Source organism: Aythya marila (assembly GCF_965140915.1).
Source record: "Aythya marila genome assembly, chromosome: 25".
In the NCBI taxonomy this organism is placed as follows: Eukaryota; Metazoa; Chordata; class Aves; order Anseriformes; family Anatidae; genus Aythya; species Aythya marila.
The window spans coordinates 1,530,475-1,553,434 of NC_139066.1; the positions used below are offsets into that span (position 1 = coordinate 1,530,475).

General features: G+C 43.0%; 1 protein-coding gene across 1 annotated transcript in view; it reads right to left on the minus strand.

Moving 5' to 3' along the window:
• Positions 1 to 22,469, minus strand: part of WNT3 (Wnt family member 3) — a gene marked incomplete at both ends in the record, with an annotated part of 48,519 nt that extends 26,050 nt beyond the window's left edge. Inside the window, one exon of the mRNA XM_082779343.1 lies at positions 22,390 to 22,469. Within this exon, the coding sequence (XP_082635469.1) occupies positions 22,390 to 22,469 (80 nt within the window). The remainder of the gene's footprint in view (positions 1 to 22,389) is intronic.
• Positions 22,470 to 22,960: the final 491 nt, after the last annotated feature.

The following is a 22,960-nucleotide window of genomic DNA, read 5'->3' on the forward strand; positions in this document are numbered from 1 at the left end:
TTAAGACTTTCTGTCCAGCAGAAGAGGGCAAGACAATGCCTGGCGAGTAGGAATTCAGACCAGTAAAATGCAAAGGCACAAGTCAAAGAAAAAGATGAATGTCAAACACTTGTTGCAGATTCTATAACTGGATGTCTTCAGATCCAGCTTGTCCTTTTCTGAAAAGAACAGTTTGAGCCAATACAAATGAATCTCTCACCCTTGGGGTAAAAAGATCAAATTCAGTGGTTGCAGCACACAGACCTGCCTGGTTTTGCAAAAAAAGGATTTATTATTATTTTTTTAAATTTATTTTTTATTTTTCTGTCTTACAACTTCATAAAAAGGGAAAGCCCAGATGGTCTGTGTTTTGGTGGGATTTATGCCATAATGGTCCTCTGTGCTGATCTATAGTGGCTGTGCTGTCAGAAGCAGCAAAATAAAGTGAATGGTCTTGGGCAGCATTAGAGAAGCTTGGATACAGATGTAGTGTGAGGGGGACTTATCCCTTATTTCCCCTCTAAACTGAAGTTAATTCCTCCATTAGCTTTTGGTAAAATGTCATTAAGTTATTACACATGGAGGGACATAGGAAATAACATGACAACTACAGATCACACATGAATCCCAGAGTCCGTAGTGCAGGGGACAGAGGAGGATGTTGTGTTCCCCATAATGGCTATACTGAACATCCTCCCAGTACATGCCAATGGCATGTGATGCTGAAGTGTTTTCCTCAAAGAGCACCGAGGAATGTTCCTCTGTCCCCTGTGGATTTTTCTTTGTCCTACCTCCTCTGCTGGATCTGCTTCATTCCTTTTTTTATCCAAACAAGCTTTGTAAAACAGTTAGCTTTAAGCATTTTTCATGTGCTCTGCCTGGCGTGTTGCAGAAGCATCCACAGTGAGCAAACACCAGGGGAAACTGGGGTCTGCTCCCACCACGCTAGGAGACTGGCCAGTTCCCCCCCATGTCCTGCAGTGTCTGTCTTCTGAGCACCTTCTTAATAGTCTCAGTTGGGTTTTGAGTCATGATAGCTCAAAAGCAGAGAGCCCTGCTGCAGGGCCCAGAGCAGACCTGCATCTCAAGCTGGGCCCTGTAGCAACTGCAACATCTCTGAGAAGAGTGTCCCTGGACCAAACTTGTATCGGTTAACTGATCTAGTTCAGACTTTCTGCATAGCCTTTGCATCTTTTAGTTCCCCATCCTTACTGGGGATAATTTGCTTTGGAGAGCAAATGTGTGGAGAAAGCATACTTCTCAGGCATTTGCTATAGCTGTGCTACAAGCATGGCTCATGCCCTGCACACCCAGCTTGTAAAGCAGCTTCCACACTTTTCCCATGTAGACAAAGCCCTTTTTGTCGGAGACTAAGATATTTCCTAGATCGGGACTTTGGTTGCCTCCTCTTAGCTCATGTGAACAGTTGTGTAGCATGGAGCTAGGGAGTGAGCTGACGTGACTTTCATGAGAGCAGTCCAGACACCTGTATGTGCTGACATTAGTTTCTGACAAGAAGATGAGGAACACAAGACATTGTGGTTGAGAAGACTGTGGCAAAGTTATGTCCTCAGAAGGAAGACCTGCAGCTTCTGCTAAACTATTGCTTTTTTTTTTTTTTTTTTTTTTTTTTTGAGTGAAAAGAGTCCAAAGTGAACAAAATAATAATAATTTATGTTCCCCAGGATCGTTTCTTATTGTACAGACACAAACACTGTCTCTAGTCACATGGAATTAATAAGTAGCAACCATCATTTCAAGCTAGCAAGTCTTCAAAAGCATTTACCTTCTTGCAGGGGCCTGGCACAAAGGTGCACCAGAGATAGTGGTGTAGATGTGGTTGGAAATCTAGTGATGATAGTTAAAAAATCAATTAAGTTCAGATGCTTGTGTCAAACGGAAGGAAGATTAAGATACTGGCAGTGTTTAAATGACATGCACAGGAGTTTCAATCACACAGGCTAAGAAGAGCTCTTCACTGCCATCAGTTCTTTTTGGAGGCAGAAAAAAGTGTGTTGCTGGACATTTCATTGCCAAAAGGAGAGAGGAGAATGTGAAGCAAACTGGCTAATGGAAAAGCAAGAACTACCAATGCTGGAAGAATGTGGTTATAAAACCAGTAAGGCTACAGCAATATTAATTCATCTGTTACAGTGAGTCATTGTCAGGTTGTATCTATCTGTAAAGTAGGATTGCCAGATTATGATTGCATTTGGTAAATGGTTTAAAATAACTTCCAGCAAAGAATACTAAAACATCCAGAAAATTCTAGATTAACAGATTAGAGCAGTTTGATCACATAGTCCCACTGTTATAATGCAGCTTGATAACATCCCATAGCCCCTCAGCTTTGGGTTCTCTGAGTCATGTTTGGTTAAAACAACAAATATTTCTTATGTTAAAAGGTGGATGCCATGTACCTGGCCATATTTACTCTATCCATTAGTCTGGACAGGGAAATGTGTGTGAGGAGAACTGAGCTTCTGATTAATATGCTGGGCAAGGAGAGCAATACCTGTTGTGAAAAAACACAACAGGATGACAGTAACAGACTTCTGGAAGCTCTGGCCCAACCTGTGATGTGAAGCAGGATAACCACTAACACTAGGCCTCCAAGGGTGAAGCTTTCCTACCTCCATAGGCACCTGCCCAACAGCTGCAGCACTTGTGCATTATTCTTTCCAGGGATAATGCACATAAGTCTATGGGGCCTGATGGGATTCATACTAGGGTACTGAAAGAGCTGGCTGATGTTGTTGCAAGATCTCTCAGTTGTTTTTCAACAGTCGTGGGAATCTGGAGAGGTCCCAGTCAACTGGAAGCTGGTAAATGTTGTTCCAATTTTCAAGAAGGATAAGAAAGAAGACACTGGAAATTACAGGCCTGTAGTTTCACTTCAGTGCCTGGTAAAAATATGGAGAAAATTATTCTGGGAGTTATTGAAAGACAACAGTCATTAGTCACAGCCACCATGAGTTCACAAGGGGCAAGTCCTTCTTAATGAACTCACTTTTCTTTTACAACAACGCTACCCATTTAGTTAGTCAGTAGATGCGGTGTTTTTTGTTTTTTGTTTTTTTTTTTTTAATTTTGGTAAGGCTTTTGATTCTATCTCTCAAAGTTTCCTTCTGGACAAAATGTCCATGCATACAGCTAGACAAGTACATAATATGATGAGTGAACAATTGGCTGCTGGGTCAAGTTCAAAGGGATAGAGTAAATTGAGTTACATCAGGCTGGTGGCTGGTCACTAGCAGGGTTCCTCAGGGCTCTATTTTGGGGCCAGTTTTCTTCAGTGTTATAAATTACCTGAGTGCAAGACTTGAATGCATACTAAATAAGTTTGCAGATGACACTAAATTAGGAGGAGCTGTTGACTCCCTCAAGAGCAGAGAGGCCTTGCACAGAAATTTTGGCGGACTACAGGGCTGGGAAGTCACCAGCCATATGAAGTTTAACAAGAAAAAGGACTGCATCCTGGATTCTGGGATGGGGCAACCCTGGGTATATGTACAGACTAGGAGATGAGAGGCTAGAGAGTAGCCATGTGAAAAGGAATATGGATGTTGTGGTCAACAACAAGTTGAACATGAGTCAACAGTTCTAAATACACTTCAAGGGTTCAGCATATTTGATCAGGTCATAAACAGCCCCCTCCAAGATGTAGCTGACCCTTGGTCTTTCTGTTGGGTGATCCTAAATATGATTGATATTACATCTTGCAAACGTGGAACAAAATTGGCATATCAATAGAACCACCTTCAGCAGTCACATGTGGGAAACTACAGCATAGGTTGCAGAAGATTACAGAGCAAATCTTCTTGGAATCCCTGTCCAGACGCATCACAGACAAGAATATAATTGGGAACATCCAGCATGGATCTACCATAAGAAAATTGTGCCTCACCAATCTGACAGCTCTGTGATGAGGTGACTGGCTCTGTGGTGAGGGAAGAGCAGTGAATAACATTTACTGAAGCTTTATTAAGCCCTTTGAGATTATCTCCCATAGCATCTCTATTGCAAAAATGGTGAAATATGGACTAGAGAGATAGACTGTAAGGTGGCTGTGCCACTGGGTTCAAAGGCTAGTGGCTCAAAATCTAACTGGCAGCTGACTATGGTATGCTGGAGGGCAGGGCTGGTCTTTGAAAGAGTATTCTCAACAGGCTGAGAAATATGCTTACAGGAACCTTATGGGGCTTAGAGAAAGCAGATGCAAAGCCCTGCTTCCAGGGTGGGATGGCCCCATGCAACAGGACAGAATGGGTGTTGATTCACTATAACGCAGCTTTTCAGAAAAGAACTGGTGTATCCCCGTGGGCAGTAAGTAGAGCAGGAGTCAACAGTGTGTCCTCCCGTGAAAAAAAGGTCACCCCACATCCTGGGCCTGCATTAGCAAGAAAGCAACTAGGAAGTCAACGGATGTGGTTATTTGCCTGTGCTTAGCACGTGAGTCTTATCTGGAGATAATTTTGGGCTCCCTAGAACAAGAAAGATATAGACATATAGATGGGAGTCCAGTAGAGTCCACCATGATGGTCAGGGGGCTGCTTTGTGTAGCACCTCCAGGTAAGAGACCTACAGATGATTCTTTTAACCTAAATTATTCTATGATATGATTAGTCACTGAGCACTCCACAAGGCTGATATGCGTGCTTGCTCAGTGTGGCTGTGAAGTTCTTAGTGACAGACACTTGTCTCTGAGCTGTAGATATCTAAATATTAGTTGTCAAAGCTGCAGCTGGTTGTGCTAGTTCCTCCTCTGGTCAATAAAGAACAGGCACCTGTGGAAGGGTGCTTTTCATTGCACTCCAAAAAAAGTACCTGTGACTGGATGATAACTCACCTTCAGTGATGCCTCAATGATCAATTTAGACTGAATAGATGTCTGGCTGAGGGAACTAACCCTTAGGTGTCCCCATTAGGAACATCTCCATCTAAGCTAGCCACTTAGGCTCCCTTTGTAACAAATGGAGAAAATGATGTGCTTTTAGAACATGATGCACTGACCTGTTTTACCTGTTTGCTTCTGGATGAGGTTCTCTGGACCACAGTCTAGACATGTAGTCTAGACACAGGGCTTTAAATTGTGCCTACACATCTGTCTTATATGGCTTTTACTGACTTTTGATTTCCACAAATGCTGTATGAGGGTGCAAGCAAAAACCACGAAGGGTGTTTTTTAAAAGGTATGTAGGAAAAGCCAATATGCTGTTTAAAAAGCCACAGAGATGTTTCTCACACAAGCTAGCACAGGAACACGTACCTTACCCATAGCAGTGCCCTGCAAAACCAGAGCCCTGCACACTGTTTACAGAAAAATTCAGAAAAGCTGTTTTGGAATCCTTGAATGTCACGGACTTCTGTTCATTTCTCATTGCTCAGGGTGGGTTTGACTATAACAGAAATACGTGAATGCTCAATGCTCAGTGAACAGAGTCACCCATGCATGAGTTGTGTACCATTACCTGTATCACCACAGTTCCTCTATCTGCATGCACAAATGCTATGCAGGTAACTTATTTAGGTAAGTGCAGTGACAGTTGAGCTTCCGAGCAACAAAAGACTTTTCTATTAAGATGAGAGCAGATTCAGAGGGTGAGGCACGGAATGGATGGAGTTAAAAGAGTCCAGCAGGTGAACGCTTAGCTCTGCCTTACAGTTCTAGACATTGTGTGGGCAGGTAAGAAGAATAAAGAGCATTTAAATTATCTTCTCATTACTCTGTGTGGAACAACGAAACAACTGTGCAGCTGATGGAGGAGCAAAGATGTTTTGAGGCCACTATGCTGGTTAATGGACTGGAGCACCTGACACATGAGGAGAGTCTGTGAAAGCTGGAACTGTGTATCTAGGGTAGAGAAGGCTCTGGGGGGTTCTTGTCAATGTATAAATACTTGATGGCAGAGAGAAGATACAGCCGGGCTTCTCTGAGTGTCTAGTAACAGGACAAGAGACAATGAGGACAAATTGAAACACATGAAATTCTGTCTGAACAGAAGAAAACTTACTGTATGGGTGGTTGAACACTGGGACAAGTTACCTAGGGAGATCATGGAGTGTCCCTCCTTGGGACATATTCATTGTGTCAGCTGGACACAATCCTGGGCAACCTGCTCTGTTTTCTATTTGACTCTATTTTGAGCAGGAGGGTTGGGCTACCTTGTCTCCAGAAGCCATTTACAACCTGAGCTGTTCTGTGATTTTGTGACTAAATATTTAGTCCAGCAGCAACACACCATGGATTTAATGCTGATGGATTGAAAGCATTGTCATGGGGCTGCTGGGACAAAACTTACTGAAAAAGTCCTGGGATTTATTACATTGTGAGGGGAGGATGGAGAGACATATGGCAGGGGAAGACAGGACAAAAAACAGGACGTACCAAGTGGTTTGAATGCCATTGCCACAATGGCAATGACTCTTGCAAGCACTCCCACTCATTTGCCTGTTTGAATTTTCTTAGATTGCTGGAAGCAGGAACTGGCATCTGTTCTGTTTGTCCAGAGACAGCATAATCCAACCTGCTAAGGCATTCCTTCTCACCCTCCTCTCTATCTCTCATTTCTCCTCTTTTCTCCCTGTGTCCTCCTCAGTCTGGCACTGTCAACACAGATGGGAACTGCCAAGGCAAAATCACAAAGTTACAAAATTATGTAAGGCTGAACCAAAATTGAAATAAACCATGCTTTTTTAACACCTGTCCTAGAAATCCTCTTGTTTCCAGTTGGGGAGTTATCACCTGACATCACCTGTTGAAAATCCAACCCTAAAATCCATTCTCTTTTTAATGGGAGAGCCTCTGATTCCACAGATATCTTTCCTTTGCATACACTTCACTCAGTCACATTCAGTCCTCCTGCTCCTGGTGTTGCCTCCGTTCCTTTGATCTGTTACTCATTGCAGTCCTCTTGCCTCCTACTCTTGCCTTAACTATCCCTCCTCTTCTCACGTCACCTGCACCTTTGCTTTCCTGTTTCCAACCATCCCGTTCCCCCCTTCTCTGCCTCCAAGACCTATTCAAGGCACTGAAAGTTTTTGTTTGTTTCTTTATAACCTGCCTCCTGGTATTCATGCAGCTCTTGTTTGTCACCTCAGCCATGTTGCCTCCCTTTAAAGCTCCCACTGTCTCCCCAGCTCTGTTTTTCTCTCCAGAAGTCAGTGGATGTACTCTATCCTCAGCTGTCCTGCCCATGTCCTTGAAGAAACAGCTTGGTCCAATGTCCTTTTCTACTACCAACCCTCTTTACAGTCTCGCAAGTTGTCTTTACTCCCTTGAAGCCAGTCTTCTTCTGCATGATCCTGACCTCCACATCTCTCATCCTTGGTGCTTCTACATTAACACCCTGCTGACCACTCTTTGTTCTTGTGGTCCTTTTTCCTTCTTGTAGGGGGACTGCAGCTTTCTCCTGAGGTTTTATAATGCTTTCTGAGCTGGTCAAGTCAGAGCCCTGGCAAAGGCCAATTTGAGTCCAGTTGGTGGGACACTCAGCTTTCCTCTGCTGCTTGATCATGAGGTGAGTGAGCAAACAGCAATAAGTACAGTTATCTGCCAAAGCTTGTGCAACCTCCAGATGTATTTCCTCAATAGACCCACATCAGCCTACATGCAAATTTGCAAATGTTTTTCATATTACCCCACTTACCAGGCTTTGGTGATGGTACCAGCACTGTTGCCTGGCCCTGGAAATACCTTCTTTACTGCAGTGTGGGAACAAGGTGGTCCCTGGTTTGGAGCCAGGAGAAGGAGGGTTTGCAGAGGGTCATTTCGGTAGCACTGCTGGCCACAGAGCTTGGTGGTGACATGAGTGATTGCTATGGAGGAACTGGGGGCAGGACCCGAGTGCTCCTCAGGCCAGTATGGGCACGATGTCCAGCTGAAATGTCAGGGTCTCAAGTAGCCTTGCGGAGAAGTCCTCTCCTAGCCTGGACAGAGAAGGGGACTCTGGCAAACCACGACCTAAATCAGCTCATGGGGTTGCCCAGCCAAGGTATAGGGAGCAGGGTCAGACCTGAGCCCTTTGCTTGTGCCAAGCCCAGTTCCCTCTAATGTCAGAGGCTCTTTGCTGGAGGAGTCCCCACAACAAAGTGCTTCATAACAGAGCAAGCAGATCCCTCCAGATTACTATCATTTCCTCTTGTCTGAGCATGGCGTTAAGCAAATGAATCTGCAGTTGCATCCCTCGCATTATCTCTCTGCCTACTGGTGTGTGGATTAGTGTTGCTGCAGCAACAGCAGTTTTGTAAGATGAGCCCATTTTGGGAGAGCTGCTCCAGTTTGGGTGACTCAGGGCTCTGTCATGGGCTTGAAAGTGATTTGGCATCTGCCTCCACCCCTTTGTTTTGGCATCTCACAAGGTTCAGCTCTGACTTATTTGCCAGCAAATGCTAGAAGGATTGGAGGAAGGGGGGTAGGGCCTGGGAGTTAGAATCTGCTTCTCTTCCTAATGAATGCAGCCTGAATAAAGTTGCTGACAAGGGTGTGCGTCCAGGAACTGGGATCCTTTATGTTCTGTGTATCAGATATAAATGTTATGTTCAGTAATGCCTGGTCAAAGCAATGTCACTCTCAGTTTAGAAAACACAATCAAGTGATTCGCCATGGGAGAGAACGTATTCTGCACGGGCTGTGATAATATTATTCACTCCGTAATTTACATAAATGCATATAATTTGCATATGCAAATCTTTGGCTTCCAGGCTGTGCCTGCAATAAACACAGCAAGATTTTTCAGCACTGCAGAATCTTTTCTCCAAAGAGTGAGATGCTGAAATCCATCTGGAGATCCACTCACTCCAAACTGCCAGGGCTGTGGCTCTGCATATAGACTGCCTGTGACTAAGACCACATCATTTGTTGGTGCTGCTGCTGCCTCTTCCAACACTCACACTGCCAGTCCTGTCTGAAAAGCATTTGCAGCAATGGGAGAGACCACGACTCAAATTTGCCTTCCCTTCTGCATCTTCTCCCAGAATGGTGCCATTGGAAGGCTGTGTTTCCTACCAGGGAAGAGGAGGTGGTGGGACAGTCATTCCCGAAGGGAGTCTCACAGAAATCAAGGGAAGGAAAAGAGACTTCTCAAGCTAGGTCTGCAGGGATTCTGGCTATCCCCTGTTGGTCAGCCAATCCCTCTCTGCATGCCTCCAATTGGGGTGTTGTTTTAGAGAGGCCTTGGCAGTGGTTGACTTCATTAAGTGGTTAGTACCAACTCTCTGGAAATCACCCACTGTGAGGCACCAATGTCAGCATCAGAAAGCATTTGCCCAATGATCAGATACTACAAGAATATCCCATTTAACACTGTGGATGGGAATTACCATATCCACCCAACTGTCCCACAGTTTGGGATGTGATCTAAGCTGTATGCTTGTGTTACTTCTTTTTGGAGACTTCTTCAGTGAGCCCTGAGACAGGGATTGAAGATAACAGGGGTGATTGTACTCTTATGAATGGCCTGAGGTTACCCCAAGAAGGATATGCCCTGACCTACGAGGAGACAGCAAGTGCTGTGGGCTCATCCAGTGCAATATAGCTGGGACTAAGGCACCTAACTCTGTCACATCTGGATGAACTCGCTCTTAAAGTGTTTTATGTCAGATGAAGTGTGGGAAAGCCCAGCTGAATCTTTTGAAAGCCAGATCTACCATTAGTCCTTGTGGTTTATTGTTGTGATAAATGAAACCTCAGCCACTCTCCTCCCATGGAGAAGACGGCAGCACTCAGAGAAGAGGGGTGCTGTTTTCTAGAAAGATGCCCTAATATTGCAGAATATATTGAACCAGTCAACACACTGGGTCTGCTTCAAAGGTCAAGCTACCAGTATCCTGTTTTCCTTAGCAAGTTATCTTTGCTATGTATATCTGAAGGTTCCAGCAGTCCTGTTTTTCTGGATTCAGGAAATCCTTGGATTTCCTGAGCTGAAGCTAATTACTGGACTATTATGTTTAAGGGCTACCAGTGATGTGATTCTCAGTAATTTTCTCTAAGTCATTTCTTACCCCATGATATATGTAGCCCTCAAAGCACTGCCTGGGTACAAGTTCCACAATCTAACTACGCACTCCTCCCTGAAGGTTTAAACCCAAGGGCTGATAATTTCTTTAGCAAACTTTGGTTCTTGTATCCCAAGAAATAACCTTCTTTTCTTAGGCACACAATTGTCATCATTCAAGATCTGCACGGCCTGTATGGTATTCATTCATAATTGTCTTCCCCCAAGCTAAGAATCTAAGGTAAATATTGTCTCATCTTCTGAAGCAATTCAACCCTTTTGCTTGCTTGTTGCTGTTGGCTTGTCTCTGTGATTTTCTCATTTCATAAACCATTTTTGGAAAATGCAATGATCAGACTGCAAACAGACCTCAGGATGCAATAATGGACTGAAATAATGACATGCTGATACTTTCTGTTTTGAGAAAAAATCCAGCAACAGCTCCTAACAGACCTGCTGTCAATTGACAAACATGTTCATAGAAAGCTGAGCAGCAAGGTGCAAAGCTTGTAGATGGTTTACAACTCTGCACGTTAATTATTGAGCACTGAACTAGCAATTGCAGAGAACTGTTCATTACATAATTGCATAATAATGGACATAATTTCCAAGATGGTTGTAATAGAAAGTTTAACCTCTATCTGTGTTGTGCAGATTAGGGATCCTTATCCCAGTTTTCATTACTTCACAGTCATTGACAATTAATCTGGTATTTTATCATCCAATGAGTGCCATCCATTCCTGCCTTCTGTGGTCACCTTTATGTTGGACCACCCAGAGTAATGTGTTACATCTGCAAGCTTTGTCACATCACTGTTTACATCTTGCATACATTTTATGGTCAGGAAACCAATTGGAAAGAATCAATCTGAAAAATGATATCTGTTCTTAAAGGTCTGATTCTTGCTGAGAAACTTCACCCAGAAATTTGTTCTTTTTAATCACTGGGGACCTGGCATTCTTTCTGGCCAAGGTCAGGTGTATTGTGCTTAACTGAGTTCAGAATACCCTGGAAAACTTGGTGGAAGATAGGAACTTCTTATTTTGTTATACAGTGCATAATGTCAGGCAGAAATGGGCTGTTGATTATTACTAAGAATCCTGAAGCCTGATATTACTCAAGAAATGGCTGAATGCATGCAGTAAGAGAGAAGCACAATTAGAACACAGGTAGGGTTGGACACCAAAGACACAAAATCTGGAGGCCGTAAGACAACAGATGCTGTACTGATCATTGTTAAGGATGTGTCCATAAACCTCTGACCCAGGACATGTGGGTTAGACTAAATAAAAGTAATTATTGCAGTGCAGGTAAGCGCATTAGTACTAGCGGTATGGTGGAAGACACCACCATGGCAATGCCATGTCTACCTTGCTTCTGGTAACAACTGTGTTTAAAGGCAGCAAAGTTAATGTAGCAAATGTTATTTCTGAACATCTGGGAGGACTTGTTTTTTCCTCCGGATATGAAGGGTCGATTTTCAAGAACTTCAAGAACCAGACCTTTTAGCGTTTAGATTATAGCATTATCATCATTGTCTCTTCCTGTTATCTAGCTATTCCTACTTTACCATGTAGTTCCTTAGTACAAGATACCATGTATCTGATCATGACACAGCTGAGGTATGGGATATCTGAACTATTGGCTGAAGCTGAAACAATATCTCCTACAATAATATAAATATTTGTGTGAGGTTTGCAGGTAGGTCGTGACCCAGATACATTGCACATGCAGATGATGAGAGTCATCTGATGAACTTGCAGACATTTCAGCTGAGACCATTGTCCTGGTCTGCCACCATAGTCCAAGGAGGAAAACAAGCTCTCATCTCATTTTAGACTTCTGCAATTCAAAAATCACAGAATCACAAAATTGTAGCATGATATAAATGTGCCCTTGTCAGTAAGGCAGCTAAGATGTAGCTGCAGATGTCTCCAGCAGGATGAGAGGGATAAGGAGTGAGGAGTTCAGTGGTACCCAATGGGACCACGATGGAGTTGTGAAATGCCCCCTGTGACAGTTTTCAAGGATCACTGCAAATTTGTTAACTATTATTCTTCACAATTGCTAGAAAGTAATTGCAAGAAAACTGGATGTTTACGAGACATAGAAATGGGATCAGAACAGAAAAAAAAATCAAGAATTTATCAGCTAACACTAACCCCTTCTGTTTTAAACTTGAAGAATCTATTTGTTGAAATGGAAGAGGAAGATCTCTGGTGTCTGAGCCAAAGCAATACTACAGTGGCTCAGGAAAAGTATCTCTCTTTCAAAAATAAAAGGTCCAAGTACTGGGAAAGATGCCAGTTAAACTTGATTACATTTGTAAGATTAATTAAAACCAGAAAGGTTCAGAGAACTGTGAAAAAGACAAATTAGCAAATCAGGAAACCTATCTTTAGAAAAGGAATTAGAAAGAGTTTCTCTCCTTTTCTATAGAAAAATTTGCTTAGCAAATCATAGTTCTTTCATGTCTTCAGAGATGGCAAAGCAACTGCACTAACAGTCCTGGAGATGAACACTTTTGTTACAGGGTAAATATTCTGTTTTTTTCAAGCCCTTTCAGCCAAAGGTGGCTCACAGTTTTTTCTTTGGTGACAGTGGAGATAGATATGCATTATTATTATTATTAATAACAAATGTATTTTATCAACAAAAATGTGTAAACTCATGTGCAGTCAGAGCATGTGTAGTGTTAAAGAGGCACATTAATCATAGCAAAATTTTTCTTAGCCTTTGCTCCATGGTTGGTACTAGGAAGTGATTTTCACCATGTTGCACTCTGGATGTAGCCTTTAGCCTGAAAATTCCAGGAAACAGGCTTAAATGATACCCCCATATCAGAAGCATTTCATTATGTTCAGTATTACTCTAATATTAACCTCCAAACTTTAGTAATATTAAACCACTTCCATTTGTAGATACGAAATGAATCTTAGGTCATCAAAAAAATTAAATTGCATCTGCCAGCAGGAGGCTAAAATTAAATTTTGACTAAGAGACATAAGCTAATCTGTGTGTATATGGGATATGCAAATTAAACATACAGCCAACTTTCTGACTAATACTTCCCATTTCAGATCCTTTAGGAAAATCACGGATAGATCCACTGAGTGATACTGGGAACTGATAATGAATGAGATTATAGACATGTGCAGCAGCTGATTTACATCAGGTTTGTCTCATCCCAGCAACAGCCAGTGGAGAATAGGTATTTAGATTGCATAAATTGAGTCGCTCTGTCCATAGACAGAGAGCAGTAAGATGATTTCATCCTTCCCAAGATCAGATCTAAAGTAGGTTAATTTGAGGTCTTCTTTATAGAGAGGCAACATCTTTCCTACAGCAGCAAATTGTGCCTTGATGATTTGCATACAGTAGGATCCTATCTTTGTGGAAGATAAATCCCATTGCACTTTTGCCATAGATAAGTATTTTCACAAGTAATTTATAACTCTTCAGATCTATGCCACACTGGGCACAGTTTCCATTACAAGCTTTATTTAGAGTCATTGCCTTTAGGAAACTGAGAGTAAGAGTGTGATTATAGAACGAATGCCAGCATACAAGATTCTTATTTCCCAAGTTTGACTGTATGTCTTGAGACATGATGGTATCCATATGGACACACATAAAATCAGCTCAGAATCCGTCTTCAGAAACCTTCACCATGAGTTTCATAGTGTAAAAATGATAGCAGCAATATGAAAGTATTTTTTGGATGCACAAGAAGGCCTTCACTTTTGTCAAACACTTTGCTGCCTGGCTGAACTCTGAACACAGAATTCTTTCTATTTTAATGTTCAAAAGTGTGCACTGACACACTGTCAGATACAAAAACCAGCCAAACACTTGAAGACAACAACTTGCATGAGGACAGCAACTACCAGCTGCCAGCAACCTACCAGACTAGACTGGGATGCTTCATGAAGGCCTAGCAAAAATTTCTAAACATCTTCAAGTTGAGACAAATTACCATAAACTCTACTTTGTTTGGACAAATCAGATCTACAACGCTAAGAGAGTTAGCAGCTGGACACTAATACCACTGCTAACCCAACTGACCAGAATTTATGTACATTAAGTATGCGCTGATTAAAGCAGCTTCATTCTCACGATGCAAAAGGAGTACTGCACTCTTGTTCGTATTGAGATTTCTGCTGGCAAATCGACTAACAGCTTCTGCGTAAACATTAGGTGAGATGCATTTCTAGATGACTGGCCTGTCTGCTGATGATCGCTAGAAATTGAGATGTATAGCACACATCAGATGAAGACATTTTTCAGTTGAACGAATTTTCCAGTTGAATACACAACAGAGATAATGGAAAGTGTTGTGCATTATTTCTACTTATTTTCATTACACATGGCAGTTCTTCATTCTTTAATATTTTATATTTAAAGTTTTCTTTGATGTTCCTCATAAGTTACTGCTTGGATCTTCTCCTGCCTTTTCCTACAAAATCCAAACACTGGTTTAAGTTAAACTGTTTACTTAGCAGTGGGAGGGCCCAATGAGCATCACTGAGACCCTATCACCAGTGTCAGATGGGAGATAGCTTTCTACCTGCTGGTTAATGTCCCTGCTTTGTGGGTAGTGTTCAATGGACCTACATGACAGCAGTGGAAATCAAGTACCTGCAGAGCAATACCTGAATTATGAAAGTGTAATGTAAAAGTCAGAAGCAATTGAGTGACCTAGAGTCAAATCCTTTGCAGGCTCTGTGTATTGTGCCTGCAGGAAGAAAGGAAGGGCTGAAGGCATTCTTGCATCTCTCCTGGTCTTACAGAGCCAGTAAAGCAGCGACTGAAGTGCAGCAGCTTGAGATCTACAGGCCCAAAATCAAACTAGTGAGAAAACGTTAGCTAAAGACCTGTAATGACACATACCTGGGCACAGAAGATGTGTAGTGCATAGCAGGGGTGGCATGAGTGGCCATCAGGTTTCTCCTTGACACAGGTGTTGGGCTGTATGTTGTCATTGAAAGCCTTGAGCTGTAACATGGCTGAGTTTGCTTAAATGTGTCCAGGATCCCAATGAAACCCCTCCTGCCCACCACCACATATAGTGGGGACTCCATATTACAAGAACTGTCTAATACCGCATGTTTTGTAGCACTGCTCTTATCCCTGGAAAAGGGTGTATCATAGACTGAGAAATGATGATTGGAAGAATCCCTGGAGGTCTCTAGTCATAGAATCATATAATCATAGATTGGTATGTATTGGAAGGGACCTTATATATCACCTAATTCCAACCCCTGCCATGGGCAGGGTCACCTTCCTGCCATGGGCAGGGTCACCTTCCACTAGACCAGGTTTCTCGAAGTTCCATCCAACCTGGCCTTAAACACTTCCAGGGATGGGACATACACAACTTCTCTGGGCAACCTGTTCCAACGTCTCACCACCCTCATAGTAAATAATTTATTTTTTACATCTAATCTAAACCTACTCTCTTTTAGTTTAAAACACCTGCTTTTAGTCCAAGCATCTGCTCAGAGCAGGACCCTCCCCTGCACCAGCCCAGAGTGGTGGGGCTTGCTGCAGCCAGGTCCTGCAAATGTCCAAAGATGGAGCCTCCTCACCTCCACGATCAGCTGGCCCAGGTTTGCACCACCCTTTCAAGCAAGGAGGGTCTCCTCATGTCCAGCAATTGTCCCTTGATATATCATCTGACACTAGCGGGAAAAGACTGTCTCCATCATGTTTGTAACAGCCCTTTAAGAAACCATAGGCTGCTACTGAATAGCCCTCAGTATCCTCTTGGCCACAGTAAATGAGCCCAGATCCCACCATCTTCCCTGGTGAGCGATGTGCCCTAGATCCTCATCATCCTGGAAGCATCCACTGATCAGTCTTTAGTTTCTCTACATGCCTCTTGAACTGGGTGGCCAAGTCTCTACACAGCATTACAGGTGCAGGCCCCTCAAGTGCCAGGCAGAGGCTAACAGCTTTCCTCCACCTGCTGGCCACACTCTTTCTCCCAATGTAGCTCATCACACAGTTCATTTTGCTTGGGATAAGCAAAACTGTGAGTTCACATTGCTGCTGGTCCTTTTCACCACTGCTCTTACTCATTTGGTTCCCTGCCTGCATGCATACAACTGTGTTGGAGAGGTGTGACATGTCTACCTGACCACATCAAGGTGAGTGGTCACATCAAGATGAGAGCTGAGAAGACAAGACAAGAATGTAGAATGGCTGCCATGTGAATTCTACAGCACCCCACAGGCAGCCCTGAGCTACCAGTACCAAGGAGCCAGAATTCACCCCTGAATTTCCAGTGTTTTTCCAGAGGTTCTCTTAGGCAGGTGCTTAATTTTGTCATGTACTGCTTTTAATGAATGATTCAAATGAAAAGCAATCGGCTTGCAATTAAACTGCTTCTTAAATGTTATTTGTGACCATTTAAATTTGCTTCTAAATTTAGTTACAAGAACGTTAAGAGATCCCTGACTTAAGGGCAGAGACACTTTTAAGTCAATATATGTGAGTCAGAGCATTTCTCCACGTGTTGGAGCCATCTGGCTCCAAGCTCATGTTGGCCCTGCAGGACAGAGTGGATCCCTGGGGCTGGGACACTCCAGCTGAATGGCTAGTTTTCAAGAGAATGAGACTTCCTGATGTTTAGGGAAATTCATGCCTTTCTTATTGCTCCTTACTATTGTGTTCTAGTAGCATTTTGAAGCTGTTACTGTACTCAGGACTCCAGTGCACTGCACTGTGTAATATAGGTGAGACAGAAAACTGACAAGAGACGCTGACCATGATAAAACTTTGCAAAGGCTTTAAATGTGTTGAAGTTCACAAGGCAGTATATCCTCAGAATCTCTCTTCTGGCAACGTATGGGGTTGCCCAAGTGTGCTGGCAGTACAGCACAGCTGGTAAGCCTGAATTTCTGCTTGAGTGTTTGGACAAAACTCAGATATATTGTCTGATATTTGGGTGGTCCTGTGCAGACCCAGGAGTTGGACTAGTTGGACTTGATGGTCCTTGCAGATACCTTCAAACTCAGGATATTCTATGATTATGATTCTACAATCCTGGAAAGCTCTCACTATGTATCATGGACTAATCATGCTGTTTGTCTGGGTGGTGATATGGATACCTCTGGGTCATGCCTGTTTGCAAAAAAATGCTGAGGAAAGCCTTTAAAACCATAAGATCTTTGTCACTTGTGTCCACTTAGTTGCTTACAGCTGTTTTCATGAGCAGCCACGCATCACCCCAGTGTCTCTCCTATTAGCTCTGGCCTCACTGCAGTCCTGGAGTAGCTTCACCTAGAGCTCTGGCAGCCAAGCTTTGACACACCTAGGGGAAACAGTCTGCAGTGTTACCCACCAGCTGCCTACCTCTCCCTGCTGGGCAGTGTTAACACAGCAGAAGGTGGCACAAGGTTATGCCTCAACTCTTCCAGTTCTGAGCTTTGTGTGCTAGTGCAAGCTGCTGGTGGAGGGACTTTGGTTTCAGGTGCCAGAACAGGAGTGGGAACAGCACCGCTGGGCTTGCAGGATAAGTGCCATCAGCTCTGTCACTGACACTTTCCATTATTACCTTATTCATTTTCCCCCAGAACTGGATGGATTTTAAGCCATGGGAAGATTATATGTGGGGGTCTTCTATTTCCTTTGTACTGCTGCAGCAGCTGGATTTGCATCAGGAAATCCACTCTTGTAGTGGATTCTGCAATGCAATTTTAAGTATTCCTTTTGAACAAAGCTTTAAGGGCTGCATGCATATAACCCACAGGCTACAGGATATAAATGTATGAACCTTCAGAGACTGTCAGGAGTGTGAAGTCTCCCGTTCATTCCAAAAAGGTAAGACACTGAAAGCTAAAGAAGACACGCTACATGTCACCTCAAACTGCATCTACACGCAAATGCTTTTCACATGTGTTTTTCCTAATGAGGAGCTACTGTGGGACTGGTGAGAACATGATTTTAAGTTTCTGTCTGCCTTTTTCTAGGGGCCCAAGGCCACCGGGCTCCTCAGAGAGCTGCCAAAGCCTCGAGACTCTCTTGGAAATGTGTCTAAAGGATGGAAATAAAATTTAATAACATATCATGGACAAAGTGATTCTGCCAATTGCCAAATGATCTACTTAGAGGCAAAAAAATACTGGATGGGAATATGTAGGTATATGTAGGTGAGAGCCACAGCTATGGGCAGTGACCTATTGATTTTGTGTCCTCAGGAGCTCTGAGAAGACTGGGGCTGATTTCTTTACCTCCTGTTTTCACCACTGGCTCCAAATCTGGCTCCTTTCCCCAGGCTAGTCACATGCCAAATGTTTTGAGAATTCTTGCCCCATTCAAAGGTGAATGATGCTGATGGAAGAGGAGAGCATTTGGTGTTGTTTTTTTTTTTTTTTGTTTTTTTTTTCTCAATTCATGGGTGGAGTTGTCTCCCTGATTGTCTTCTTCAGCCCCTGCACACATATTAGCATTCTGGCAGCACTTTCTAGCTGTTTCTTGGGCCTCAATATCTCTGTCAGACTGCACTGACAGAGCTCTGGGCAGGGGACATATTTTCCCCTTCATCTAAATTTTTCAGGGCATTACCAGAAAACTTTTGGTACAGCTGTCATTCTGTCTATATGCTTCATTGACAAGTCTGTCATACCTTGATCCTCCCCATCTCACACATATGCTGTTATCCCTGCTGTTAGCAGAGCATTTGGGATTAAAAAACTGACTGCAGGTGTGATTGGTGTCACCATCTTCCTGTCAGCTGGCACCGAAGAGGTCTGTTGGCATGACCCAAGGCTGCTGGCTGTGGAGCTCATGTGCCAGCCCTGGCCTCGGTGCTCACTTTTCTTCCATTTGTGCCATCACTGCATGGCCAGGAAGGACAACAGTCCTGGCTCTCCATGGCTTCACCACATCTCTCCATCTTTTCCTTCTTTGTCTCCCTTTTAGCAGCGGTAACCCAGGCAGTGCAAGCATTGGACACATATCTGTGGAAGCTTTTACTGGCTTCAGTTCCTCATGTCAGCATTCTCAAAGGTAGCACATAGACAACCTTTTCCCATCTGTGCCCCATTTGTTCCTTTTCACTGCTGTAATAGGATAAAGGCATGTGAAAAGTTGGCCCTATGGCAAAATAGCAGCCCCTGCTCACTGAAAACTACTTCTACGGTCTGTACTACCCCTGGATCTTGCTCAGGCATAGTCTGGAAGAATTCTGGTTGTTAAGGGACAGGTGACTGAACACCACGGGCTGTGAACTCCAGGCCCTGTCCCTGTTGGCTTTACAGCCCAGCAGCTCCAACATCCCGCTGCTACCAGCAGGCCTGGGCACTGCAGACCTGGGAATGCACCACAAAGTCATTTATTTTGCATAACACCTTTTCAGACTTCACCCACATGCTTCCCATGCCAAATCTCTCTGCCTGGCATGTAGCATTTCACCACTGAGGCCGGGGACAGGATCCACTCTCTAACATGATGGCATGTGAGCTGAAAGGTTGCTGTTGAACTGTGCACTCTCTAGATAGTATGACCAGAGGGGACAGATCCTTTCCTGAGCACTCAGTGAAAATAAAAATCCTCTGCAGATTCGTCTTTTTGCTTTTACCCCTTCTATCACACTGTCACTGCTCTCCTGCTTGCCTGCATCATCTGACTGCACTGTGGAGCAGTGGGATTATTACAGCCATCCCTGAGCCCATTTAGGAGGTGCCACGACCCTGTTCTTATTGCACTTCTTCTTCTTTAGCATGTTCAGACACTTCCTCCTCACTACAGGAATATTTTTTCCCCATTTATGCCCCAAAGCAGAAATTATCCATTTTGATTTTGCTGCAGAAATATTTCCCATACAGGAGAAATATACCTAGAAAGGTTGCCCTAGCATGACTGGGCACTGTCAGCAGTTTCGGGGTCCTGCAAGCAGCACAGCATTCCCGAACATCTCGGATTAAGCAGAGATGGATTTATACAAGGATAAGAAAGCACTAATGATGTCCTGTCCTGCCTGGCTTGGACACCTGTGGGAACCCAGTGCAGGGGACTGGGCTGATCCATTTCCCATCTTTGCTTCCCTTCCTGTGTCTTGGGGCATGTTGAACCCCACAAATGGGATTCATCCCCCAAAGGCTGCTCTATGCTTGCCTGAAGAGCGGTGGATTGAAAAGACAACCTGAAAAGCACGTGTTTTTTCACACTATCTATCACAGTATGCTAGAGCACACAGTACATAAAAACTCATCTCCACAGGGCAGACATTTAAACCTTTGGTGAGACAGAAGAAGACTTTTAAATTTTGCGTGCTGTAAGAAGCATTGTCTCTGCCTGATCAATCAGGAAACCATGGCCCCCAGTATTTCTCTCTTGCTCCTTCAGCCTTCAAGAAACCTTGAAAACCCTTTGCTGTTTCTCATAGCCTCTCCCTTATCCTTCGGCCCTATACAGGGCATTTCACCACACCATTTTAGTGCAGTAAAAATGCTTCAGCACTTTGGATATTGCCAGAATTGCCCCAGATATGCCAGATGCAGATTTATTGAACAAAATTCTGTGAGTAGTTTGTTTGACTCCCACCTTTCCCATGGACACTGCTTGCCATGCCCTCGGTATTTCCATCCATGACCAGCAATCTTACGTGTCCTCTGTATTGTTCATTTTGGGTGAACTTCTGTGGTTTGGGGGAAGGCACATAGTGCAGACACCTGTCTGCAGTGTCTTCTCCTGAAAACAGGGAAAAGCATTTTGGTGATGGGAACATTTTCACTTCACAGGGAAAATCAGACCTTTTTGTCAAGGAGATTTGGGTTCCTCTCTCTGAGAGTCAAATTCCTCCCAATTCAGGTGTTAAATCCTAATTTGTATGTGAGCCTGAGGCAGGTCAGGGACCAGTAAAACCCTGGAGGGCTGACGCCAGTGCCAGGAACCATTGCACCATCCAGTTTCCAGTAGCAGATTGTTGCCTTTAGATCCAGCCACGCAATTTTGACCTGTGCTACAACCCACCGCGCACCCCCACTCAGACACGCTGGTCCCCAGATTAAGGAAAAAAGAGATACCAGGAATCAAAGTGATGTGGTCTTTATTTCAGTAGGCTCCCCTGCCCCAGGCTTAAGCCTTGAAGTTAAGCAGCCACGCTCAGGGCGAGGAAATCATTTAATTCTTTGGGAAAACATGCTGTGATTTAGCCATTTCATGAACCTGCATAGCTTTTAAACGCTTCCTGAGCGAAGACTTCTCATTGTATGCTTAGTCTTTCTCTTCTGGAACTGCACATTTTCATTCTCAAAGTCCACAATAATAAGCAGATTATTTAAAAAATTAGCTTTCCTTTCACATTTCTAAATATTCCCAGATATGGCAGTCCATTTCCAAGTTCACTCCCGCCTACTTCTTGCCATCTCCATGTTGGCACTGAAAGGATCTAATTCAGTAATAAAAAAAAAAAGACTTTTCTGGAAAGGCGAAAATAACTGAAGAATCTCAGTTGTGCCAATTCCAACATCTCCCTCTTTGCCCTACGGATCTTTAGGCTTATAGACCCTACCTGGCACACACAAAACTTAATGAGATATATTCCAATGAGAAATCGTACATGATAAAGACAGAAATTATCTGAAATACTCTGTTATGCAACTTGCTGTCTGCTGTGTTTAAATGACCTCAAATGTTGTATTCCCTATTTTTCTCATTTTAAACTGCTCCCAATTACCTTTTGTTTATATAGTTATTTATATTGTTTTATTTATTTTTTAAAATAAGCAACTCAGATAATTTAACAGCCACATTATAAGATATAACCAATTATTTTATTATTGTTATTTTTATTGTTAGTGCAAGAAAATAAGCGACATTTCCATAATTAGAAAGAATAAAACCCATCTTTGAGGAATTTTGCTAATGAATATTTTCTCAGGTGCCATTTGTGTTCTCAGCTTATTTGCTGGACTAAATTCACATAACAGAATACAACAAAAGAAGAGAAAGAAGTCCAAAAACTGCAGCAGCCGAAGAGAAAATAGAATTATTTTTTTTTAATAAACATTGATCATAGTTTAATGGAAAGGAAGAAAATACCTGCTAAACAGTCATGCAACAGACAAAAATTATATTGCACAAGAAAATAAAAACACATCCCTTAACATTTAAAACAAATGCCTATTTCTACTGTGACGAAAATGGAGAAATTAAGAGTGGTGGGGAAGACTCCATTTGAGCAAAAGGAAACGAAGACATTGCCCTTTAAAAATAATCCCCAAACTTTTCATTAATTACCAGTCAAATCTGAAGAAATTATGCTTAGAATCAAACATGCAATCATGGCCAGCTCAGCAGTGCTAAGGTTGAAAAGGAAGGAACACGCATACACAAAAATCCCATAGCTAATAATTAATTAATTCATTAATCAATCATAGAAAGAGGGAAGGGGGGAAGAAATCTTACCACCAAATTGGGTAACCGGCTAAGACCTTTGTGCCACTGAAGAGAAAAGATAAAATTAATCCAAGCAGGTGGTAATCCATTAGTCCAGGCTGGTGCAAGGGGAAAATCTCAGCGAAGTTTTCAGAAAAACATTAAGTGTGAAAATGAAGAACAGCCCCCCTTCCAGGAAAAAAAAAAAAAAAAAAAAGGAAAAGAAAAAAAGAAAAAAAAGAGTTAAACAAAGTCCCTTGAAGTGCGGATGACTTTCTGGCTTGTCAGAAACACACCTCTCCAAGCCTTTTCCCTGTAGATCATCCAAAAGCGTCTATTAAAAAGTGCAGGGCTTGGGGATGTCAGCAGGCAGCCAATCAGACCGCATGGCCCAAGGTAAGGGATGAGTCTCAGCTCAGGGCTGTCAATCATGTTCTCCTCCCCCTCCACCCCACAACTTTGTTCCTAGCCCTCGCTTCCACAGACAAACCATCTTCGCAAGAGACCTTACTGAGGCAGTGAGATTGTTGGTGGGTGTTTTCCTTTTTTTAATTTTTAATTTTTTAATATATGTTTTTAAGTTCATTTAGCAACTCAGGAT